At 34.4% G+C, this 25313-nt stretch overlaps 1 protein-coding gene across 6 annotated transcripts in view; it reads left to right on the top strand.

Moving 5' to 3' along the window:
- LOC120426478 (uncharacterized) overlaps positions 1-25313 on the top strand; it is a 38428-nt gene that overhangs the window by 7818 nt on the left and 5297 nt on the right. The window contains exons 1-9 of one of the 6 annotated variants that reach the window (XM_039591243.2): positions 6675-7098; positions 15386-15573; positions 21407-22065; positions 22132-22252; positions 22513-22632; positions 23131-23208; positions 23271-23369; positions 23567-23605; positions 23689-23817. In XM_039591243.2, the coding sequence (XP_039447177.1) occupies positions 15474-15573; positions 21407-22065; positions 22132-22252; positions 22513-22632; positions 23131-23208; positions 23271-23369; positions 23567-23605; positions 23689-23817 (1345 nt within the window). In that variant the 5' untranslated portion in view covers positions 6675-7098; positions 15386-15473. Of the gene's footprint in view, positions 1-6674; positions 7099-15385; positions 15574-21406; positions 22066-22131; positions 22253-22512; positions 22633-23130; positions 23209-23270; positions 23370-23566; positions 23606-23688; positions 23818-25313 lie in introns of those variants that run through there. The other 5 variants (XM_039591242.1, XM_052707668.1, XM_052707667.1 and 2 more) reach the window with 5 other exon arrangements.

Below are 25313 nucleotides of genomic sequence, written 5' to 3'. Positions count from 1 at the left end.
TGAAAAAATGAATGGAGGCTCTCTTTTGACTCAAAAACAATCATACAAATTCTTTTTATGAAAATGTGACCTATGATAATTATGAATGAAACATTTTTATGAAAATTCTCAATACGAAAATTTAACTGGAGGCGCCACTACGACCTAATTTTTTTTAAACATATTCTCAACATTAAAAATTTGACTGGAGGCGCCCCTACGACTTAAAAATATCATGCAAATTTTGGATATGAAAAATTGACTGGAAGCACCCCTATGAATTTTTTTTTTTAAATATGTATTTAAAAAAAATAATGTTAATGTAAAAAATATGACTGAAGACGCCTCTACGACTTTAAAGGCATATTCTCGATATGGCAACTTGGACTGAGGCGCCCTTATGACTTAAAAAAATCATACAAATTCTTATTATGAAAATTCAACTTGTGACTTAAATTTTTTAGAACAAATCTTCAATACCAAAAATTTGACAGAAGGCGCCCCTACGACTTCATCATGAATCATGATGATTTTCGCTATGAAAAATTTAATGGATGCGTGACTACGACTTTAAAAAAATCATACAATTTCTTATTATGAAAATTGACTGGAGGCGCCCCCATGACTAAAACTTTTTTATGAAAATTATGAAAATTTAATTGGAGGCGCCACTACGACTTTTAAAAAATCATACAAATTTTTTATGAAAATTTGACTGGAGGCGCCCTTATGACTAAAAAAAAATCATGCAAATTCTCGATATGAACATTTTGATTTGAGGCGCCCCTACGACTTAAAAAAATCATGCAAATTCTCGATATGGAAAATGGAATGGGGGCGCCCCTATGACGTAAACATTTTTATGTAAATTCTCAATATGTAAGTTTTACTGGAGGCGCCCTTATGAGTGGGGAAAAAAATTGGTAAAAATATTGAAAAAAAAGTTGAATAATCAGTGCCCAAATCAGCTTAAAAATGATAAAAATATTTTAAACATAAGATTTTACTGGAACCGAAGTTTGACTATCGACGCCCCTCTAGCAACATAAAGACTGTTTAATAAGAGCAAAACAAAGTTTGGCGTACGGTAACATAAAAAAATAAAAATTCTGTTTAGCGTTCTAGCTACAACAACTTTTTGCGCCGGTTGGCAAACTTTGTTTGACTAATTTTGAATAGTCTTTATAGCTTGAGGAGCGCCGATAGTCAAATAATTTTATCAACAAAACGCCGCTGGTAAAATCCTATTTTTAAAATATTTATCTTTGATCTTTTTTTATGTTGCTCTACTTTTTTCATTTTTTTTATTTTGTCATGAGGCCACCACTAGTGAAATTTTATTTTCAAAAAGGTAGTCAAATTGTTTTATTTAAAAAAATTATTTCATCACAAGGCGCAACTTTTTATCATTTTTATGTTGCTTAAGCTAACTTTTTTTTGATTATTTTTTTTACGTGTTGTGAAACTTTCTTTGAAATCTAATTTTCAAAATATTTTCATCATTTCTATGGTGCTATTCAGGCGTTGATAGTATTTTTTTAATATGTTAATTATTTTATCATTTTTTAAATTTTGTTTATGAGAGAGGTGCCTTTTCGGAACATTTTCTGGGTTAAATCGAAATATATCTTTGTTTCCTGTAGCAACTTTGTTACTTTTTATCGATTTTCTAGGACGTTTCTTCAGAAAAGTCAAGGAATCGATAGAAATATATTCAAAATTATCTTTTTTAATTTTTTATACTCAAAAAATCCGTTACAAATGTTTGACCCAAAAATGAAGTTTCTTATCTAATTTTTCAGATTTTCAGAAAATTCCGTCCAAAGATACAAAATTTCATACGTTTACATACCCATTCCAGCCCTCAAAATTGTATGGAGACTTGCATGAAAAAACAAATGATGCAAAATTGCTTCTTTTGACATAGGGAATGCAAAGAAAAGTCGATTGAAAACCAGTAGTTTCCGAGTTATGATCAGTTGAACACTTTCAGTTTATCCAGCTACAACCCAACCCCACCTCTAGGCGGGGTTCGATCTAATAATTAGCCAAAAATCTTTTTTTTTACCAATTTTCGACCTTTAAAAAGCATTGGAAAGGTGAACTCTTAAAATTTGTTTTTTTTTTTAGGGTTGAACGTGTGACTTGTTTTATTTGACTTTATCAATGTAAATTTTTCTTGGCTGTGTTTTTCACTAATATTTTCTGTACTTTTTTTTCTATTGTTTCAGACTATACCTCTAAGCATTTTTTAACAATTTAAATGATAATGGTTTGTTCTAGAGTAAAAAAATTAAAAACATACAAAAAAATAATGAAAAATTGGCTGTAAAAACATGACAAATTAGGTGCTAGAATAGGCCAAATACTACCAAAAACAAATATCAACTAAACAAGATAAATGCAAATATTAAAACTATAAATGAAACAAAAACAACAAAAAACAAGAGACGTAAACTTTTTCGTAGAACAAAAGTTGCTCAAAATGTCAAAGGAAAAATTAAAAAAAAAATCGAAAAAAAATTGGGCAGCAAAGGGTTAACTCTTAGAAAAAATCAAGTTCATCGATTTGATTTCTTTGAGATTGTGTATCTCAGAAACAAATTGCTCGATTTGAAAGTTTCAGAGAGAAAATTGTACAAAATTTTCTTGAAAAGAAACCAAAATAAATTGAAAATGCAGTCCTAAAATTAGCTTTAACCTGAAAACGGTACATTTTGTTAACAAAATTGCTTCAACAATTTTTGTCCACTTTTACGTTTTTTTTTCTTCAAAAAAATCATATCTCCTAAACCAGATGAATAATATGACCGGCCCCAGAATTGTATGGACATTTGTATAGAAAAACGAATTATGCAATTGTGCTTCTTTTGACATATGGAATGCATGGTGCATGGCAAAGTTTCATCCAAATCAAAAAAATGAAAAGCTAAAAATCGTGAAAAAAAATTTGCGAAATCGTTGAGAACTACTCTTAATATTTAAAAAAAAAACTTATGAAAACTTGTTTTGAGCAATTACCGCTACACTTCTTCACTAAAACCCCGTTTTAACGCTCCACAAGTGAACGGCCCATGCCTCTTCCGATTTACGCCAAAACTCTCATTTGCGCAAAAATCTCAAATTCGCTCGAACTCCGAATTAACGCCCCCCCCTTCATGGTGCTATTCAACACGATTTGCAGCACCAATTCAAAAAGTGTAGTCTCCTGTTGCACCAATGTAAAATATATAAAAACGAAGTTGACTTTATATCTGTCGGCCGGTACTAGACCAACCACTGTCTTCCTTTTAACTACAAGGACTTCGCCGCCCTATTTGAGTAAGGCACAGAGCGACGGCGCCGGATACCCATATATACACTTAGAATTTAAGAGCGTCCGCCGCGGGATTCGAACCAGCAAAATATATGTAAAATATACCAAAGTATTATTTATTGAGTTTAAAGATTGACTGTTAGCGCCCTTTCGCAATCTAAACAAGCACCCCATGCGCCCCTTTCGAGAAAACCCTCCCCTTTCGAAAATCCTGTGCACGGCCCTGCCAACAAGGACTGTATTTGAAAAGTAAATAGATTTAATTCAAGTCACTATCTCGTGACAGTGTTGTTAGATTGCAAATTACCTAGGAAGATCTTTTAAAATATCTATCGAAAAATAATACAACGTTGGATCGAATTTAAACATCTGACCTTTCAACATTACTTATTTTGCACCATGCGTCTCCAGCCAAACATACTGGAAACTCATTTCGATGGAGAAGCATGGTACTTGAAGTTCGTTTGATAAACCGAAATCCGATCATTTTAATTCAAAAAATCATATCCTGTATTTACAGCTGTGGGCGACGAAATCAGCAAACATAGTTTTCATTTGATCTGTAAGTGTATTCAGTTATGTTTTAAAATGTATTAGAAATTTTTATTAAAAGCCCAGCCTTTCTTTGAACCGGGTCAGCTTAAATTAGTTTAGCCATTCCGAATATATGATTTTTTGAAAAATGCGTTTATGCCTTCCCCACTGAAGTAAGACTATAATCCTGCTCTAAAAATGAACCTTTTATTTAAAGCTCGAATACCCACCTTCATGTGTACATATCGACTCAGAATCGAAAACTGAGAAAATATCTGTGTGTTATGCCAAATTGGTCGCATTCGACTCAGTTTAGGGTCCCATAGATTAATTTTAACTTTTTTTTAAGTTTTGATAAGAAGTTCAAAACTTATGCATAAAAATGTGTTTCCACATATATCTCGATCTCACTTAAATTTTAGTAAACTATGTCCGGATCTATCATCCGACCCATCGGCGGTAATCCAAAGACCTTTACAAATAGTCCAAAACATTGAAGATCTGGCAACCCTGTCTCAAGTTATGACCACTTAAGTGACATTTATGCACTGTATTAGGACGGATCTTACTTAATTGTATGTAAACTATGTCCGAATCCATCATCCGACCCATCGTTAGGTACCGTAAAACGGGGTGACTTTGATAGCCGGGGTGACTTTGATAGTTTTGCGATTTTTCCGCAATTAAAATACGTACGGATTTTTTTAGAATCATACTGACCGTGGTAGAGAAGTGTTCAAAGTACCTCAAAAAAAACTTTTCATAAAATTTTGAAAAGTTTAAAAAGTTAGTTAACTATAGTTAAGAAAATGTTGATAAAAGTCATTATTTTAAACTTCTCAAAGTGTTATGATTTTCTCAATGATCATGATTTGGAATCGGAAAGCGGAATATATTTTCGGATTTTTTGTGCAATTTTTCACTACGAGAAGGTTAAAAAAGTTTGTATATAATAAATAGTAGGTATGTGTTTTTGAAACACAATTAAAAAAAATCTCCAAATTTATAGGCAATTTCATTGAACAAATTTCATGTAAAATGTGAAAACTTGTGATTTGTGCTTCGAATTCAGTATAAAATGCAATATAAATCGATAATTTTATAAACAAAACTAGTTTTAACAAATTTCAGGCAAAATTCCGACTTTTCAACAATTTTACGTAAAATTTACATGTATTTTGTTAAAAACTAATAAAATAAGTTAACTAAATATAAACATTGTTTTTTTCTTAAAAACTATATCAGCTACTACATGGTACATTTAACGTACAAATAAAGTTTGAGCATCTTAAATATGATTTTAACAAGAAAAACACTATTGAAAAAACTTTTTCCAAAATAGTGCATGGACTTTGTGTGGTCTAACCCAGTAAATGTTTTAAAATCTTAAAATAATCTTAAGAAAAACCTTAACTGTTGGAAAATATTCCAAAAACAAATTGTGATCCTATCAAAGTCACCCCGGTTTATGGTAATCGATAAACCTTTCCAATGTGTCTAAAAGTTTGAAGAACTGGCAACCCTGGCTTTCTGTACTTATTCCGTATCCAAAAAAAGATGAAATTTGTGTTTCAAACCCGTCATACCAACCATTGTTGGTAAAAAGTGAAGAAGGCATTAACCAGGTGGATTAAGATAGTTTTTTTTTAATCTAAAAAAATGCAATTTTTGGGTAACCCTATTTCGGACAGGACCACCCTTATCATCAAACAAAAAAAAAAGTTACAATTATTTTGGCTAAGGAACTTCCATACCATTATTTTTATCGGATTGGAGCACTTTTGATCTGGATCCTCCTAGTTTGACTTGGAATCGCTGAATATCAATAATATTGTTTTGGTAAACTGTTGTTTTTGGCGTATTATCAAATCAAATTTTATTTAGTTTCCTATCTCTTAATACTCTTAATACATTCTCGATTATTTTTTCCAAAGGTCTTTTAAATTGTTTTGTTTTGAAAAAGTACTCTAGAATGACATCCAATAGCAATCATAAAAAATCATTATACATTATATGAAACATTGTTAAATTAAAATTCAAATCTAACCAAAAAAAGATCTTTAAGTGTTGGGAAAACCATTTTATCAACAAATTGCAAGTCTTGTTTTTGTTTTGTTTTAACCCAAAAAAGATTTAGGTGAGTCAGAAAACAAGACAATTCATATATTTAAGCACAGACATTTTTTGTTAATTGTCTGCTCTACAACATTGTTATACTGTTAAAAATAACCCTGCAAAGTTTGAAAATACACGAAATTTTAAATTGAAAAGTTTTGATCTGAATGAAAAAAATACCCTTCTGGGTTCTTTCAGATTCGAAAAGTACATTGAATTTCCCTTATCCAATCTTTTTTACAGTTGATTGACGAAAAATAGCAGAGTTTTTGAAACTGTTTTTGAACTTTTATCAATGATACGTTTTTTTTCTAAATCCAATTATACAAAAAAGTCCTTTTGACACCAAATTTCTATCTCATCACCGTTTCAGGCAGCAAATTATTGAAAAGCACCTCTTATTTCGCATGTTAAAAAATGGAAGGGGTCGACCCGCCCCTCCGTCACGAGATATCAAAAAACGGACCTCAGATTCGTGATCAGGGAAAAAAGTTACCCGTTAAGACAAAGTTTCACGCAAATCGAAGAGGGGTCGGGGCAACTCCTGTGTGAGTTGGCGGAGAATTACCTATATGCCTTATAAATTCATAAAGAATTAAAAATTCTACAAAATTAAATCTTTTTTTCGACCAACACTGTAAGCATCTCAGCCGTCTAGCGGGGGCCATATGTGAGTGATTGTGCAAATCTTGACCACTAAGAAGATCCTGTAGGTGGCAGGCAGCCGACAGTGGCAGCGTTGAGGTGGCAAAGGAAGGTGTTGGACGCGCCGCCGGATGGAGGAAACTCGCGCGCGCGTTCTGTGCCACCCAAACGACGGCTCTGATATAACGCGCTAAATACAGCAAAATAGATACATGTCTTACCGACCAGTGCACACACAGTACAGTTAGAGCAAGCAGCTGATTATGTGTTCGACTTCGAAATAAGTTTTATTCGCGGAGAATAAAACGCCGCACCGCGTTTGTCGGGGCGGCCGGTTTTATCTGTCGACAAGCGACAATGAATTTGAATATCATTTGAAATAAGACCGCAGTGGTGATTATCGCTCAGAAGCGAAGATTTGTAGATGTTTTGGATCAAGTTTAAGTGGGGATGGGACAATTCCGAGGATTACATCTAAGAATGAGTAATTTTACCGGTTCGGCACTCTGGTACGATAACACATTAAATTGGTTTGAATATCATCGCAGACTATCAAGATAATTGAAGTACTATTTATCACCATATTTTGAAAAGTAATTTGAATTAACTAACTCAATCATTTTTCTAGTTAGTATTCAATGTAAGTTGCAAACATTTTGGAATCGTTTTTCTTTATGCTCATGAGAAATTGAATTTAGAAGCTTGAGAATCAAACAACTTTAAAATCACCATAGCGTAATTGAAAAAAAGTCATATCATTGTGTAAATCTCCTTGTAAGCTTCACTTGAATTAATTTATTTCGTTTTGTTTACACACATTTTCCATCTTCAAAAAGTGACAGATCATTTTTTGGCGAGTGAAATTACAACTGCAAGTGTAGTAGTGATGATAGATGTTGTACCGAATAATTAAGAGGCAGTATTTGTAGATTCTGCTCGGTTTGTTCTAGAGGTCGTATCGAGGTGCTCCGATTTGGATGAAACTTTCAGGGTTTGTTTGTCTATACATGAGATGAACTCATGTCAAATATGAGCCCTCTACGACAAAGGGAAGTGGGGTAAAACGGTCATTGAAGTTTGAGGTCCAAAACACATGAAAAATCTTAAAATTGCTCGCATTTCCGTAAAACTTTATCAATTCCAACTCTCGTAGATGCATTCGAATGGTCTTTTGAAGCCCTTCAAAATGTGCTATAAACATCCAGGATTGGTTTGACTTTTTCTCATAGCTTTTGCAAATTACTGTTAAAAATGGATTTTTTTAAAACCTTAATATCTTTTTGCAACAGCCTCCAACACCCATACTCCCTTAGGTCAAAAGTTAGGGAATTTCATGGACTATAAGCCTACGGTATTAACTTTTTGGCCAATTGCAGTTTTTCTCATAGTTTTACTATTTTTCTAGAACAAACATTTTACAACGTTAGTTTTTGCCCTGTAGGCCTCCATAGCGGCACTTTTTGGTCTCAATTTTGTCATATTCGGATTCCTCGGACAATTTCACGTAAGTTAGAAGTATTGGAGTTGTAATTTTGATTTAAAAAATAATTAAATAAAACATTTTTGAAAAAAGAAATAGATCTTATTTACCCTATGATCAATACGTCAAATGCTGTATCAAGTAGGCGAAAACTTGTTTTACCCCTAATCCGAAAAAATGCTAAATAATATTTTAATTAATTCTAAATGGCATTTTTTCCAATCAAATTCAAAATTCCAACACCTCAATCTAATGTAAAATTTTCTGAGGATTCCGAATATGTCAAAATTGAGACCAAAAAGTGCCGCTATGGAGGCCTACAGGACAAAAACTAACGTTGTAAAATGTTTGTTCTAGAAAAATAGTAAAACTATAAGAAAAACTGCGATTGGCCAAAAAGTTAATACCGTAGGCTTATAGTCCATGAAATCCCCTTACTTTTGACCTATGGGAGTATGGGTGTTGGAGGCTGTTGCCAAAAGTTATTAAGGTTTTAAAAAAATCAATTTTTAACAGTAATTTGCAAAAGCTATGAGAAAAAATCAAACCAATCCTGGATGTCTATAGCACATTTTGAAGGGCTTCAAAAGACCATTCGAATGCATCTACGAGAGTTGGAATTGATAAAGTTTTACGGAAATGCGAGCAATTTTAAGATTTTTCATGTGTTTTGGACCTAAAACTTCAATGCCCGTTTTACCCCACTTCCCTTTGTCGTAGAGGGCTCATATTTGACATGAGTTCATCTCATGTATAGACAAACAAACCCTGAAAGTTTCATCCAAATCGGAGTACCTCAATACGACCTGTTTCACATCGGTGAAAAACTCGCTCTTAAGATGATGTTTTTTTTAAATTCATTTAACGATCCGAGGAGAGCCTCTTCTGATTTTATGTCTTGATGAGCGTAAAAATATTTTCTTTTGATGATGATTCTTCCATCACTGGTACACGGAAAACTTAATTTCTTAATTTTTAATTTCACTGTTTATTGGTAGAAATTGCATTCCCGCAAAAGTATTTTTATACTCATTTTTTATAATGTGTAAAATCCATAAGTAATTGATTTTCGCGATTCGTCACTGGTGTGCTGTCACAAGTCTGCTGTAACAAGATAGGACATGTCACAAGATCCGTAGTGCATAAGCATAATCATTGCTCTGTGAAGATATCTTTTACGGTGATTTATTGAAGTACGGTGATTTATTAGAGTATGTTTGTTTAGGACTCAAATAGGCATATTTCTACTAGGATCAAGGATAATGCTGAATCTAGTACCTCAAATATGAATTTTAAAAAAGTGGCTTGAAAAAAATGTTCAAACTATACAATTTTGGACGAAATTACACAAGTTTCATTTTTCAACATCCCAAGTAGCAAGAAAAACATCGCTCTTTATTTTTTTGTTGAACAATTGCTGCATAAGTGTTTTTATTCGTTAATTATTGAACAATAGGGTGCCCAGAAAAAATGACCCCCTGCTCCACAAGCGGAAAACGGTTTTTTGGGTTATTTTAAGCATCTGTGTAAATTTTGAGCGAAATTGGTTGAGATTAACCCATTGATACCCGAGCCTAAAGTTGGAGAAAAAAATGATTTTCATACAAAAATTACTTTTTTAACTCGTTGATAACTTTTCAGGATCGAGTTTTACAGCGTTGGTATGTTCTACAAAGTTGTAGAGCATTAAATTTCCAATGAAAATCTCACTTTTGGGTATATTTGAAAAGAAGTAGCCCGCCGTGCAGACCAAACAGTGAGAAAATTGCGTTTTCCATACATTTTTTCGATTTTTTCCATACAAACTTCACCTGCGAGTATCAATGGGTAAATGATGACCGATTTGGCTCATATTTGGCCTAAAGTCCTAAAATAGCTCAAGGAACAATATTCAGCTTGTGGAGCGAGGTTTTGAGAAAAAGTCCCATATTCTGGGCACCCTATTGAACAAGTGTCAAACAATTTGGTCAATTGTTCACATTTTGATCAAAAAACCATTGTTCAACATGGCTGTGTAACACAAATGCCAAATCTAGCAACGGATTACGAATAGTTCATTTTGAAGTTTATTCTGACCTCAATGAAACATGCATGTAGAACTCGAAAAACAAAATGACATTTGCAGACATGATGTTTCATTTCAGTTTGCTAAACGTGATAACATAATAGATTTGACCTTTGGCTACGGCTGGGATTTCTCGTGAACTAGTTGTTTATGTGAAGTTCACGTTCGTGTTCTAAAACCGATCAAGAACATGTTGACGAAACAAGCAAGGATAGTTTAAAAATAGAAACAGCTTATGTTCGAAAGAAGTTTTGGCAAACTGTTAGTGAACTTGGTAAAACCTAGATGATCGCAGACTTTTTATTGACGTTTAGGCCTGCTCATCCAACTTAACCCCTCGTGGAAAGAAGCAGACGCGCGCCCGGACTTGATATTTGGAGCGATCTTGGGTTCGATACTTGCCCTGAGCATACTTCATCAAAAAGGAAAACTGAAAATGCAGCACCGGGAACCAGCAGCAGTAGTAGAGTAGTAGTAGTAAGCGATGTTAATTAGCACATAATTGAAAAAAATATCCCCAAAAGCATAATTAGGAAATTGAATGATTTTTTATGGTTGATATTTTTTTATTTTCCAGCATTCATATTATTATCATTCATAAATGCGTATCTCTGTCCAAACTAATAAATTACAAAAAACCAGTAGTTAAAGGATCGTAAAGCGACATAACTCACAAATAAAGGAATAAATTAGAAAAAAAAAAATTTGAGCGAACACCTTGAACGTATTTTATGAAAAGCCTGTTTAACATTCTTGTCTGCCACGATATGTTCTTGAACGGTTATAAAAACGTTTGCCTAACTCCCTCCTAAATCTTAAAGACAGAATGTTGTTGAACGGTTCTAACGACGTTATCCAACCCGGTTAAGAATCTGAAGTCAAGAGTTCTTATGACATGTTCAACAAACGTTCTCTATGCAAGTAGGACGTGCGCTGGTAAAACTTAATTAAACCACGCACATTTCTAACAGGTTAAGAGATGTTCAACAACAAAAAAACGTGCGCTTTTTCCAGCGTTCAAGAGTTCTCAGGGACGTTGGGAAAACATAGTAAATGAGTTCAACAACAAGTTCGGAAATCTTTTGGCGAACAAAGTGTGCTACTTGGGATTACAAATCAAACCAACAGTTTCCAAGATATCGCAAGTTGAAAAAATAAATGAGCAATTCTCTACCAAAACCGGAAATGGATTTTATTTGTAATTTTTGATTTGGCTCAAACTTTGTGGTGCATTCCCTATAATCAAATAAGCTATTTTGTGTCATTGGTTCACCCATACAAGTCTCCATACAATTTTGGCAGCTGTTCATACAAAAATGGTACGTGAATATTCCAACAGCTGTAACTTTTGAGTGAATTTTCTAATCAATTTGGTGTCCTCGGAAAAGTTGATGGTATTGTTGAGGACTATTGAGAAAAAAATTGGCACACGGAAAAAAAATTGCAGATTTTTTAATAAACTTTTTTTCACAAAACCTTAATTTCTCAAAATACGTATTTTTTGATTTTCGAGATTTTTTGATATGTTTTAGGGGACAAAAACCCGCAACTTTTAAGCCATAAAGAAATATGGTCAAAAATCTGCTACCGAGTTATGAATTTTTGAAAAAATAGTGATTTTTGGAAAAAATCGAAATTTTATGCAAAAACAAATTTGACGTATTTTTTTAATGTAAAATTGAATTTGCAATCGAAAAGTACACAACAATTTTTTGATAAAGTGCTCCGTATTCAAAATAAAGCCACCGAAAGTTTGATTTTGGTGAAATATTTGCAGTTTTTCGATTTTTAAAAATAGTGACCATGAGTGACCATTTCTAAAAATATTTTTTTTGAAAAGTTCAGAAAAATTTCTGTAAAATTGTCTAAGAGACATTGAAGATTGGACCTCTGGTTGCAGTCGCTTTAAGAAAAAGAAACACGAAAATTGAAGTTTTCTAAGTCTCATCAAAACAACCCACCATTTTCTAATGTCAATATCTCAGCAACTAATGGTCCGATTTTTAATGTTTAAACATGAAACATTCGTGATATTTTCCGATATTTTCGACAAAAAATTTTTGAAATTTTTAGAATCAAGACTAGCATTTTCAATGGGCGTAATATTCAATGTTTGACCCTTTTAAAATGTTAGTCTTGATTTAAAAAAAAATCAAAATATTTTTTCAAAAAGATCGGAAGATTTCACGAATGTTTCATGTTTTAACATTGAAAATCGGACCATTAGTTACTGAGATATCGACATTAGAAAATGGTGGGTTGATTTGGTGAGACTTAAAAACTTCAATTTTCGTGTTTCTTTTTCGTAAAGCGACTGTATCTCAGCAACCAGAGGTCCAATCTTCAATGTCTCTTAGACAATTTTATAGTAAATTTTCTAAACTTTTCAAAAAAAATATTTTTAGAAGTGGTCTCTATTTTTCATGGTCACTACTTTTAAAAATCGAAAAACTTGAAATATTTCGCCAAAATCAAACTTTCGGTGGCTATATCTTGAAAACGGAGCACTTTATCAAAAAAATTGTTGAGTACTTTTCGATTGTAAATTCAATTTTACATTAAAAAATTATGTCAAATTGGCTTTTGCATGAAATATCGTTTTTTTTTCCAAAAAATCACTATTTTTTCAAAAAATTCATAACCCGGCGGCAGATTTTTTGACCATGTTTCTCTACAGCTCAAAAGTTGCGGATTTTTGTCCCCTAAAACATCTCGAAAATCCAAAAAATTGTATTTTTGGGAAATTGAGTTTTTGTGAAAAAAAGATTTTTTAAAAATCTGCAATTTTTACGTGTACCTATTTTTTTCTGAATAGTCCTCAACAATACCTACAACTTTGCCGAAGACACCAAATTGATCAGAAAATTCACTCAAAAGTTACAGCTGTTTGAATATGTACGTACCATTTTTGTATGGGCAGCAGCCAAAATTGTATGGAGACTTGTATGGGTGAACCAATAACACAAAATAGCTTATTTAGCCATAGGGAAGACCCCCACAAAGTTTGAGCCAAATAAAAACAATGTAAAAATTGTCGAAATCGGCCGATTTCGTAGAGAGTTGCTCAAAATCTAATTAAATGGAACCGAGAAAAACAAATTTTCACAAAATTATACCTTCAATAGGCTACACAGCGGAACGCGGCTGGTTCTCCAAGTTCGGCCAAGACTTTTCTTATGTAAAAAAGTTCATCCTGGGTGGACCACGGAGAACTGCAGATATGGCCGGGTTTTCACCGGAATTTTTCTCCCAAGATTAGACAGTACAGAATTGGCCACAGGAACCTTGTTCCGGAAACCCGGTGGGAGATTGACCAGAAAGGAAGGTCCAGTAAAAGGGCAAGATGCATGTCAAACTTAATGATTTTTCAAAACCAATGCATAAGAAGCTTTTGAAAAATTAAAAATATTTTAATTTTTTTATGATTTCAAAAAAAGTTATCTCCTAGAACCGGTCACAGTAGGTCAAAATTGATTGTTTTACTAATTGGACACTATTAGTAGGCTATTCTGTTGAAATCATGACGTTTGAAATACAACATGCCAAAAATACTGGACCTTCCTGGTCAATCTCCCACCGGGGTCTTCGGAACTACATTTTGCATCATCCTAAAAAATGAAAAAGCAAAAAATAAAAAAAAAACAAAGATTGTAAAATAAGTAGGTATTTTATTAATTCATTATAATTAAAAGTTCTAATCACAACGCACAGCTTTTCCGAAGTCTCTCAGAAAATCTCTTCTCAAGACACAGATTTTCGAACATGCTTAATTGTATGAATAGCCGGATTTTTTTACGTTTCGTACAAAAAAGATCATTTAGTTGGCATGCTAATCTTATACATCATTATGATTAGTATCAACCTGTGAGTCAGACAATGCGGTGGTCAGGTAGAAACATAACTACGAATTAATAGATGCTCATCGCTATCTCGAGAAGCACCTCGTTGATGTGTCTCAACCATAAATACCCACCATGTTAGCCACCCGGTGCCGTAGTAATTCTCTCAACTTCCTGACCTGAGAAGAAGGGGGTAAGCGGAGACATGAGACAGGAAACCAAACCAAAAGGAAGGAAGGTGGTGAACAATTTGAGAGTTTTTCATTATAAATAGACCGGTTGAATTGAGATGCTGCCACTGTCTAAGATATGCCATAAAACCGTTTTCACAGTCAGTCAGATGTTTGTGAGAGTGTGTGTTTGGTTACATTTTTCGGGAGTCATGTTTTCTTCTGTTTGTTGTTGTTTGAGCTGGTACACTCGGTTTGTACTAGTGAAAACTGAAACAAACAGAACAACGCGCGGTGCGCGTCAAGGAGCAAGGTAACGACAGACACCAAACAACATCTGACATCGACCCGATTCTACTCGTCGCGGCATGATGATGTACACGACTTTTGCACTTGGCATCTGGGATATTTTTTTCTTTTTGTCGTGTAATAATATTCGGTTTCGGGTACCATGCGACACCTCGTTTCGTGTTTTATTGTCTGGTTGTCGTTACTTTCGATAGAATTTAAGAATAAATTTAATTATGGCCTTCATGGATGCTACAAAATTGAACAAAGGGTCATGGAAAAACGAGTTCCAGTAGAAATGAGTCAGCAACCTTAGGACTTGTTCAAAATATTACAACATTTTGTTTATTGCTCACTGAACTACATTGTATGTATGGAGAAAGAAAAGGAATTTGAGCACTTTGTTAGTGATTCCTAATTTTACGATTTCATGAACACAATTTTGTGAACTGGGTTTTTTCCGTGTACCAACTACATTGTTTTAACTGGAACAACTTGACCAAAATACGAGTTACGGTTGTTTTTTTTTTGGCTTTCCTTGCATCTTGATGTTTTCTCACATCATTAAGTATTTCATCAGCTGTATAATTTTGTGTTGCCTTGCAGAGCTATTCGCTGAAGTGCTGTGTACTCTGGTCTTACTAGTAAGATTTATTCACAGCTGTTTCAGCTGACTTTGACTTGATCCTCGATTCTTTTCAGAAGCTAGTATTAAAATTGTATAAAAAGGATTTGTCAAACTTTTGGTAAAAATAAATACAAAATGGTTTTGATAAGAAGAATAAAAACTCATCGAGAACCAAAACTGAACACACAATCCAGCTAGTTCTACGAAACGCCATTCGTTCATTCACAAAAGTTTACACCCAGCTAATTACACTTGTGTTTACAATTTGGCCACTGATTTCACAAATTGTTTCTCCCCCATCATCACGGCGCGCCCGGTTCGTTCAGGAAGTGCAGCACGGGAAGTAAAACACGTTGAAGACACGCTGCCCAAGGTGGAGAACCCGGAGCTCAGACTAGTGTGAAGCAGGAGACCATGGTAGCAGCGGACTCCTCCGCCGGGATGGAGGGCAAAACACTGTTCGAGAGCAAGCACTGCCTCTCGCTAAAATGTGTTCTATTTCTATTTTATGGAGGTGAGTACTACTTGGGTGGATGCGGTTTTGCACTTGTCCGGTAGTGGGCAGTTCTCTGGAAGTTCAGAAAGATTCTTTTTTCTGCCTCATGAAACTTTGTCTGAGATTCTTTATTTGCCAGTTTATGAAATTAAAGAAGTATTATTTATTAAATTAATTTAATAATTTAACCTTTTTAAAATTGAATTTGATATCAAATGTCAGCAGAAAAGATAAGGTCCCGATATTCAGAAAATAATTCTATCCTTGGATTCCCTATAAACTTTGGAAGAAACATCAGTCAATAAACACAACATTGAAATCAATGTATTTCAGCAGTCAAGCATATAAATGTGATAAGCAAAGCCAAATTTTCATTCCGACCTCGAATCATATAAGCCTGATGGGTCGTTTGGCCAGTGGGGTAACCTACGCCGTGTAAGGTTGGTCCGAAAAATGGAAATTTTCAATGTCTTTCAATTACAAAAAAAAATGTACCTAACAAAATATGAGTCATCACTCAAATGATTAAATTAAATTAAATTTTCTCGTTTTTTATATTCAATGAATCACCCAGTTTTTATTTTCTAAAAATTATATGTCAGAATCCTGTTAATGAAACTTCACCATTTTATTTTATTATACCTCAAATATGTAAAATTGTCAGAGAATCCGATATAAATATTTTCAGACATAAGCTCTTTGGTCCCGAGATCTTGAAGACCGTTTTTATTTTTTTATATGACCTCTTCAAATACAAGGCTAAATTTAAAATATGCCGTTTTTTGCCGTGTGGGTCTCGTGGCGCAGGGGTAGCGGCTTCGGCTGCCGATCCCGATGATGCTATAGACGCGGGTTCGATTCCCGCCTTATCCACTGAGCTTCTATCGGATGGTGAAGTAAAACGTCGGTCCCGGTTTCTCCTGTCTCGTCAGAGGCGCTGGAGCAGAAATCCCACGTTAGAGGAAGGCCATGCCCCGGGGGGCGTAGTGCCAATAGTTTCGTTTTTTTCGTTTTCGTGTTTTGATAACATTTTTTTAACAATTTTTAATAATTTCAATTGATTGAAATAATGCCAAATTCTTTACTAAATCGCCCGATTATGTGTATTCTCAATTTTTGCTTTTTTTTCTTTGGCTGAAACATTGAAGGTACCTTTCTTTTAAGGGGTTATATAAATGTAGAAAATCACAAAATGTATATTTTTCAGTAATTTCTGTATTAAATTCACTTAAAAGATTATTTTCAATCACTCCTGAAAGTTTCATGAAGATATTTCATGATTTAACTGAGATAGAGTCGATTTAAGCTCAGAATTTTGCCATGCGCAAAGCAAACATTCTAACTTTCTGAGCGTTTTTCTCTGAACATACCAAGTTTATTTATGGGTGCCACGATACCTCGAGATGGGACGGACCAAATTGGTTAAAATTTTGGATGAAGACTCCCAAGACATATCCCGTGTGCACGACGAAGCCCGATTTTGCAATTTTGAATTTTCAAAAAAATACAAAAATCAAAAACTGGTGTTTTTTTAATTGAAAAACAGAAAAATATTTTTATCTTTTTTTAAATAAACTTTTTGAAAATCGGCCTTCGTCATGCACACGGGACCGGTTTGACGAGTCTTCACCAAAATTTTGAGCCAATTTGGTCGAAGCAATGTTGAGATACCGTGGCACCAGTTTTTTGAAACTGCTCACTTTAAATAACTATATCTCAGCAATGATACAACCAAATGTCTTCAAATTTGTTTTGTAAATAGATGAAAATGTATATTTCAACTCCCTGAAAACAGATTTTGAAAAAAATACATTTTTGTCGATTTACATGTATGTAACCCCTTAACCACAGAAGTCATTTTGCGTCATTTGTTCTTTCATACAATTTTGGTAGCATACAATTTTGGTAACATACAATATAGTACGTAAATATTAAAAATATTAAATATTTCACCGTTTTGAAATATAATCGAGATGATCAGAGAATTTTACAAATTTACATTGTTTTAACATTAAAAATGGAACCATTAGTTGATGAGATATTCGCATTTAAAATTAGGAGCCTTGTTTTTAACCGTTGTATCTCAGGAACTAGAGGTCCAAGTTTCAATATTTATTAGTCCTGGAACCTTTAAAAAATATTATAAAAACGAAAAACTGGGTAAAATCAAATTTTAAGTGACCTTATCTTAAAAGCGATTCACTTTATTAAAATTTCTGTACTATCCGATTGAATTATCGCCATTTAATACCAATATTGCAGCATATTAAAATTTGAAAAAAAAAAATCTGTTAACATATCAAAACTTTCACTTAAAATCCTAATGAAGTACAAATCGACGTCGTCGTGCTATCTTGTCCTACCCGCCATTTTGACGTTCCGAGAAAAACGGGTTTTAATGTTTGACCTTGAATATACAAAAACGAGAGCACGCAATGTAAACAATAACAAACACGTTTTGTTTGGCTGACCATTCTGTGCATTGTCCCGAAGTTTGGTTGAAGTTGGTTGCTGGAGTCCCGAGTTATAATTAAAAATGTTTACGATAGTCTAGCTTGTACGTGCGACAAACGCATCCTGACTTTCCTGGCCTGAAATCCCTTTGGCCTTTTGTCGCACTTACATCAATTTTCATGGAGTGACAACATAGCACGACAAGATTGAAACTACTTTCATATGTAAAGTGACAAAAATGCACGGAGTTTTTTCGGTTTTTGTTGAATATCTCAGGATTGAAATCGAATTTTGGGGATCTGTGAAGGTCAAAAGGTGAGGCATTGTGAGCTGCACAAAATGGCGTTCTTAACTCAATTTGGCCCAAAATGCACGTACGACAAGTTAGCACGATGGCGACGAAATATTGGCATGGTTTTATATGGTTCAAAATTTATGTTTTTTCAAAAACACAGACTTTTAAGCAAATTTTATGTATTTATACTTTTGAACTAAATCATACAAAAATATGTTGTTTTTTTTTCAACAGTTTTAAAAATCTGAGAGGATTTTGTTTTAATAGGTTCATTTTTATAAGTTCATTTAAATAAACTAACGCCAATCAAATATATAGTACCGTCAGTGGGGGTGACTATGGGTCAAAAAACGATATACCTCTCGTAATTTCTTAATAACAAAAACAATTAAAATAACATCGAAAATCTTTCAACGTAGTTTTGTTCTTAGATAGTTTACTAACATTTTCCCAAATATGGGGGATTTTGATGAACACTACATCAAATGCCAATAGTTTGAAAATTGAACCAATCTCACCCCTTAGAGGGGGTGACATTGGGTCAAATGAAACTAAAATGATGCTCAAATACAACGATGTGGTAAAAACAAGTCATCAAACAGTGTTTCTTGTTCGAGGGAATCGTATTGACATGCTATAATGTTTGAAGTGGAGATTTTCAAACATTTGGGTAGTTTTCGAGCAATTCCAATAAAAATATTAGAAAAATGATTTTTCGAGAGGTCAGTTTTGGCCAAAAACGTACCTCAACTTTAGACAGCTGCCAAAATAACAGGATTTGTTCAAGGAACGAGATTTTTTTCAGCGAAGTCATCTTCACGGCGTGTTTTCTGGGCAACCTTAAGGAGAAAAAATAGTCATCGCTACTTTCAAAAGTATCTTATAGGAAATTTTCTCAGCTTTCCAATGCTTCTAAGAACAAAATGTTTCATCGGGAAATTTCTGAGATATCTATATTTTAAGTTTATTGTTTAAAAATCCTTAATCATTTATTGGAAACTTTTAAATAACAGTCCAGGAAACTTGTCAAATAATGTGTTTCATGTGTCATTTACTCATCAAAAAGTGTAAAATAATACAAGAAACAACTTTGTAGAAGGTGGCAAACCGCTGAACGTTTTGAAAATTTAGTTTTAACCGAATTTTTGAATGTGTGGGATTTATTCAGAAATTTAAATCATAAAACCGCATTAAAATATTATTTTTACAAGAACAAATAGATTATTACATAATTGTTGTGTACAAATAACACCGGTCTGCTCTGATTCAGCATGGAATTAGCTGATACAACCGAATTTTTTACAGGTTTGAGATTGATAGGGTATTACATGATTTTTATAAATAAATAACATATTTCCTTAATCAAACATTAACCAGTAACATGAATACAAAACATGTTTAATACACGAAATTGTACTGCAAACTACTGTTGCAAGCTTTAGGAGAAATACTTTTCATCAGTATGAAATGATTAGTTTTAGTTTTTTTGTATTAAGTGATCAAGGAATTAGCAATATTTGAGAAGTTACTAAGACTCTCATCTTCAATCTCATCTTTAAAAAAAATAAATATTTCTTGATTCTTGTTCAAATAGTTGGTAAAGACTTTTTTTTGTTTTTTTTTTTTTGTTAAAATAATAAATAATATTGTTTAAAAAAATTGTGACGGTGTTTTCAGCATTCTGAATTTAAAGACTCGAGTTTTATTACTAATTTTAAGTGCATTTTCAACAGTAAACATTTTATAAAATTTTATATTTATTTTATACTCATGAAAATATGACTTTTGAAGCTTGCAACAGTAATATGTAGTACATTTTCAATTTTAAATCATATTTGTATTTATGTTCCTGGTTAATGTTTGCTTAAGAAAATATCAAAATTAATTAATTAAAATTCAATAATACCATTAACAAACACAAACCTGACAAAGTTTTGGTTGAACAAGCTAAATCTGAGAAGACACGTGATATTTGTACACAACAAATATATGTAACAATTTAATAAAAATATATTTTCACATTGTTTTATGCTTTTAATTTCTGAATAAATTCCATATATTCAAAAATTAGGTTGAAACTTCATTTTCAAAATGTTTAGCGGTTTGCAATCTTCTACAAAGTTGTTTCTTGTCTTATTTTGCACATTTTGATGAGTAAATGACACATGAAAACATCATTTGATAAGTTTTCTGAACTGTTAGTATAAAGTTACCAATAAATAATAAAAAAATTAAAGCCAAAAAACTTAAAATAGAGATATCTCAGAAATTTCTCGATGAAACATTTCGTTCTTAGGCGCATTGGAAAGCTGAGAAAATTTCCTATAAGACACATTAGAAAGTAGCGATGACTATTTTTTCCTGAAAAGTTTGTTCTAGAAAACACACCGTGTCTTAAGATGTCCCCTACACAACTCTTTTAACAGAATTCAGTTTCATTGAGAAGAATTTGAGAAATGGTAAAATCCGTAAAAAAATTACTTTGACCCAATCTCACCCCCCAGACCCAAAGTCACCCCCACTGACGGTATTTTGATATCATCGATAAAATTATCAGCGATAACCTTATTACGCCGACCAACAGAATTTCTGCGCAGGCTCTACTCGAAGGAAGCATTAAATTTGGGGTCGAGGAAACACGATTACTTTGAATTTTCCAAAAAATATTTTGACAGGACCGAATGTTTTTTCTCCAAAGTTTGTATGGAGAATTAATGCTGTTCGCTGCTCCCACATTTTTCATGCAATTTTTACTTGTATGCAACACCAACGAACCACCCTAATTCTCCAAAACTTCGAAGTTTCATTTTTGAAATCAGTGTTTTGTATTATTGTATAACTGGTATCTTAGATCACATTGAAGCCATCAATTAACGAACAAATTTTTTTTGGAACACATATTCCTGAACATACAAAGTAAAAATATTTTCAAAGTTACGGATTTCCCAGAGAACTGCTCACTTATCCTGTATGGTTCGAAAGTGTTACTTTCGTTCACCTCCCACATAATTTTGAAGTGAAATTTGAAGAGATAATTTTTATAAATAAACTTTTTGGCACAGATTCATAGATTTAAAACTTACAAACCGTTTCATTCCCCAGGCCTGGGATGCATCTACCCCTTCCTCCAGTCCAACATGGCGTACAAGGGCTTCGACTATAACGAGATTTACTCGATTTCGATCATCATTCCGGTTGTGGCCCTGCTCGGTCCGCTGTTGTTTGCCCTGCTGGTGGACAAGTGGGCCACCTCGAGTGCGTTCGCCTATGGGAAGCGCATTCGGATCCTGACGGCGCTCAGCTTGATTGCGTCGGTCGTCCTGTACGTGGTGCTGATGTTCGGCGTGAGTCGTAATCCGGCGCCGGGAATCTGTACGCCCCAGGTGAGCTTCATGTGTAACAAAAAGGGCGCCTACATTGCGCAGGAGAAGTGCTCCGCGGAGGGAATCTGCCACGACTGGGACCACAACAAGGTGGGCATGCTGGCCCTGGAAGACTGCAAGTACACCTGTCAGAGGGATGTTCAGTTCGAGAGCAACTGCTACGAGCGTAAGGAACAGGCCATGCTGTTGGCGGCCGTACAGGACAATGACGATGATGATGACGGAGATGTGGGCGATGGTTCCGAGGCGGTGGTACGTGTTGATGATGGCAGTGGAGGTAGTGACGCCGATGCGGCCAAGAGTAACGATCTGGACGGTGATGGCATCCCGAATGATCAGGATCCGGACGATGATAACGATGGCATTCCGGATACGCAGGTAATTTAGGACTTACGAATAATACAGTTGTCCCGATATTAAAAAAATATTTTATTCTAAATTAAGGATGATGACGACGATAATGATGGTGTGCCCGATGCGGAAGACATGGACGATGACAATGATGGTGTGCCGGACAGTGTCGATCCGGACTCAAAGATGATGGCCAACGATCTTGACGGGGACGGTATGTATGGATGTAGATTAGCCTGTCGGCTCTTTGGATTGTCGTTGATATGTTTTGCGGATTCTGAAGTTAATTTGGAATGTGAAACCGAATGGAACCTAAACCGTGAACACGTTTAGCATATCAACGGCATAGCAAAGGATTAAGATATGATCAAGATGCAATTGGTATCAAAGTCTCGGGAAAGAAAACGACGACAACACGTGGTGGGATGGTAGTGATTCTCGGAAAAAAAAATCGGCAAAGAAAATATTTTCTAGGAATTCCCAACGCTCAAGATGACGACGACGACAATGACGGCATTCCCGATAAGGAGGACAGCGATTGGGTCCCCGAAGCCGAAACCAAGTCCAACAACAACGATGACTTTGACGGCGATGGTACGTAGGACCTGCACGGAAGGTTCGACCCTTCGACGCTACTACCACCTACTACCTTCTTGTTTGTTCATGTGTGCCTGTGTTGTGTACCATATCTACTTGAGCAATCTCCTTGCTCTCATACACAAGAAACTCTACAACAGCTACCAAAAACTGCGATGCATCGCACTACCGATCACTCTCCGTATACTCTACTCTACATGCTCGGGTGCGATACTGACCCAGAGTTTGATCATCGTTACTATATGCTCGTCCTCATCATCTTCACGACTCCTTCAGCGAACTTTCTTCCCTAACATCAACGAGTCGCAAACCAAAATCTTCAACTCGAAATTGTCTAATCAACAAACTTTGGCTACATTTGCACTAGAGGTTCGACCGAAGGTCTCTGGATTTCCCTTAAGGTCACATCCCTAGCATCTACCATGCATTTACAATGTTTCCTTTACCACATCTCAACAACAACTCCAACCTTCATCTACCTGTTACACGTTGCAGGAATCCCGAACGATCAGGACGAAGACGACGACAATGACGGCATTCCGGACACGCAAGATAATGACGATGATAACGATGGCAAGTAACAACATCTGCGTAGAAGCTCACATCCGAACTAATCCAAAACTCCAAATTTCCAGGAATTCCCGACGTACTGGACACCGATGATGATAACGATGGCGTCCCGGACAGCGTGGACAAAGATTCGCTGGCCAAGCACAACGATCTGGACGGTGACGGTATGTGGGAGCACGTGATGGTCAGACTAACCCCCGCCTCTCATACTAACAAATATGTTCGTGGTCATGTCGAAAATTCAATGGTAATATTACGCACTAAAGCATTCAGATCACTCTCGATTCGCATTGATTGGCAAGCCCCTGTGATTGGCAAACACTTCATTCATGCACGATATCCCAATCCGCACGTTTTCTAGGTATACCCAATGAAGAGGATGACGACGATGACAATGATGGTGAGTTGAGAACTTTTGATTTAGTCACATAAGTTTGTAATGATATCAACATTTCAAACTAATAAATCCAAATTCACTTGCAGGCATCAAGGATACGGAAGACACCGATGATGATAATGATGGAATTCCGGATGATGAAGACATTGACGATGACAATGATGGCATTCCGGATGATAAGGAGGGTCAGATTTCCGATGATTTGGATGGAGATGGTAAGTGCGAGGTCCCAACATTATAAAACATTATAATACCTGCAGATGTACCGTCCTATTTGAAATAAATGGCAGAAGGTTGAAGAAGGTTATAATCAATGTTCTTAACCGTTTTCAACTTTTTCGAGTCAAAAAATTAATATTGTTATTTTATGATATTAAAAAGGCCTTTCCAATTATATTGAAGATATTATTGATTTGGCAACACTGTTGGAAGTTAAGAAAACTTATGTTTAATTTATTAAAAGTTTTTTTGAAGCAGGAACTAGACTATGGAGCAATTCTCTACGAAATCGGTCTTTTTTCTTCAATTTTAATTTTTGTATTTTTTAATCCGACTGAAACTTTTTTGGTGGCTTCGGTATGCCCAAAGAAGCCATTTTGCATCATTAGTTTATCCATATAATTTTCCATACAAATTTGGCAGCTGTCCATACAAAAATGATATGTGAAAATTCAAAAATCTGTATCTTTTGAAGGAATTTTTTGATCGATTTGGTGTCTTCGGCAAAGTTGTAGGTATGGATATGGACTACACTGGAAAAAAATGATACACGGTAAAAACAAATTTGGTGATTTTTTTATTTAACTTTTTATCACTAAAACTTGATTTGCAAAAAAACACTATTTTTAATTGTTTTTATTTTTTGATATGTTTTAGAGGACATAAAATGCCAACTTTTCAGAAATTTTCAGGTTGTGCAAAAAATCTAAAAAAATCTACTATTTTTTTCAAAAAATCGAAATATTGGTCGCAAAAATTTTTCAACTTCATTTTTCGATGTAAAATCAAATTTGCAATCGAAAAGTACTTTAGTAAAATTTTGATAAAGTGCACCGTTTTCAAGTTAAATCCATTTTTAGGTGACTTTTTTGAAAATAGTCGCAGTTTTTCATTTTTTTAAATTAGTGCACATGTTTGCACACTTTTGGAAAAAATATTTTTGAAAAGCTGAGAATCTATATCTATCTATCTATATTTTGCTTCTTCGGACTTTGTTGATACGATCTTTAGTTGCTGAGATATTGCAATGCAAAGGTTTAAAAACAGGAAAATTGATGTTTTCTAAGTCTCACCCAAACAACCCACCATTTTCTAATGTCGATATCTCAGCAACTAATGGTCCGATTTTCAATGTTAATATATGAAACATTTGTGAAATTTTCCGATCTTTTCGAAAAAAATATTTTCAAAAATTTCAAATCAAGACTAACATTTTAAAAGGGCCAAACATTCAATATTACGCCCTTGTAAAATGTTAGTCTTGAATTGAAAATTTTGAAAATATTGTTTTCGAAAAGATCGGAAAATTTTACAAATGTTTCATATATTAACATTGAAAATCGGACCATTAGTTGCTGAGATATCGACATTGAAAAATGGTGGGCTGTTTGGGTGAGACTTAAAAAACATCAATTTTCCTGTTTTTAAACCTTTGCATTGCAATATCTCAGCAACTAAAGATCGTATCAACAAAGTCCGAAGAAGCAAAATA

The sequence above is a fragment of the Culex pipiens genome, chromosome 2, assembly GCF_016801865.2.
Source record: "Culex pipiens pallens isolate TS chromosome 2, TS_CPP_V2, whole genome shotgun sequence".
Lineage (NCBI taxonomy): Eukaryota > Metazoa > Arthropoda > Insecta > Diptera > Culicidae > Culex > Culex pipiens.
The sequence above is the reverse complement of the archived record's forward strand: the minus strand, read 5'-3'. Positions and strand labels throughout refer to the sequence as shown.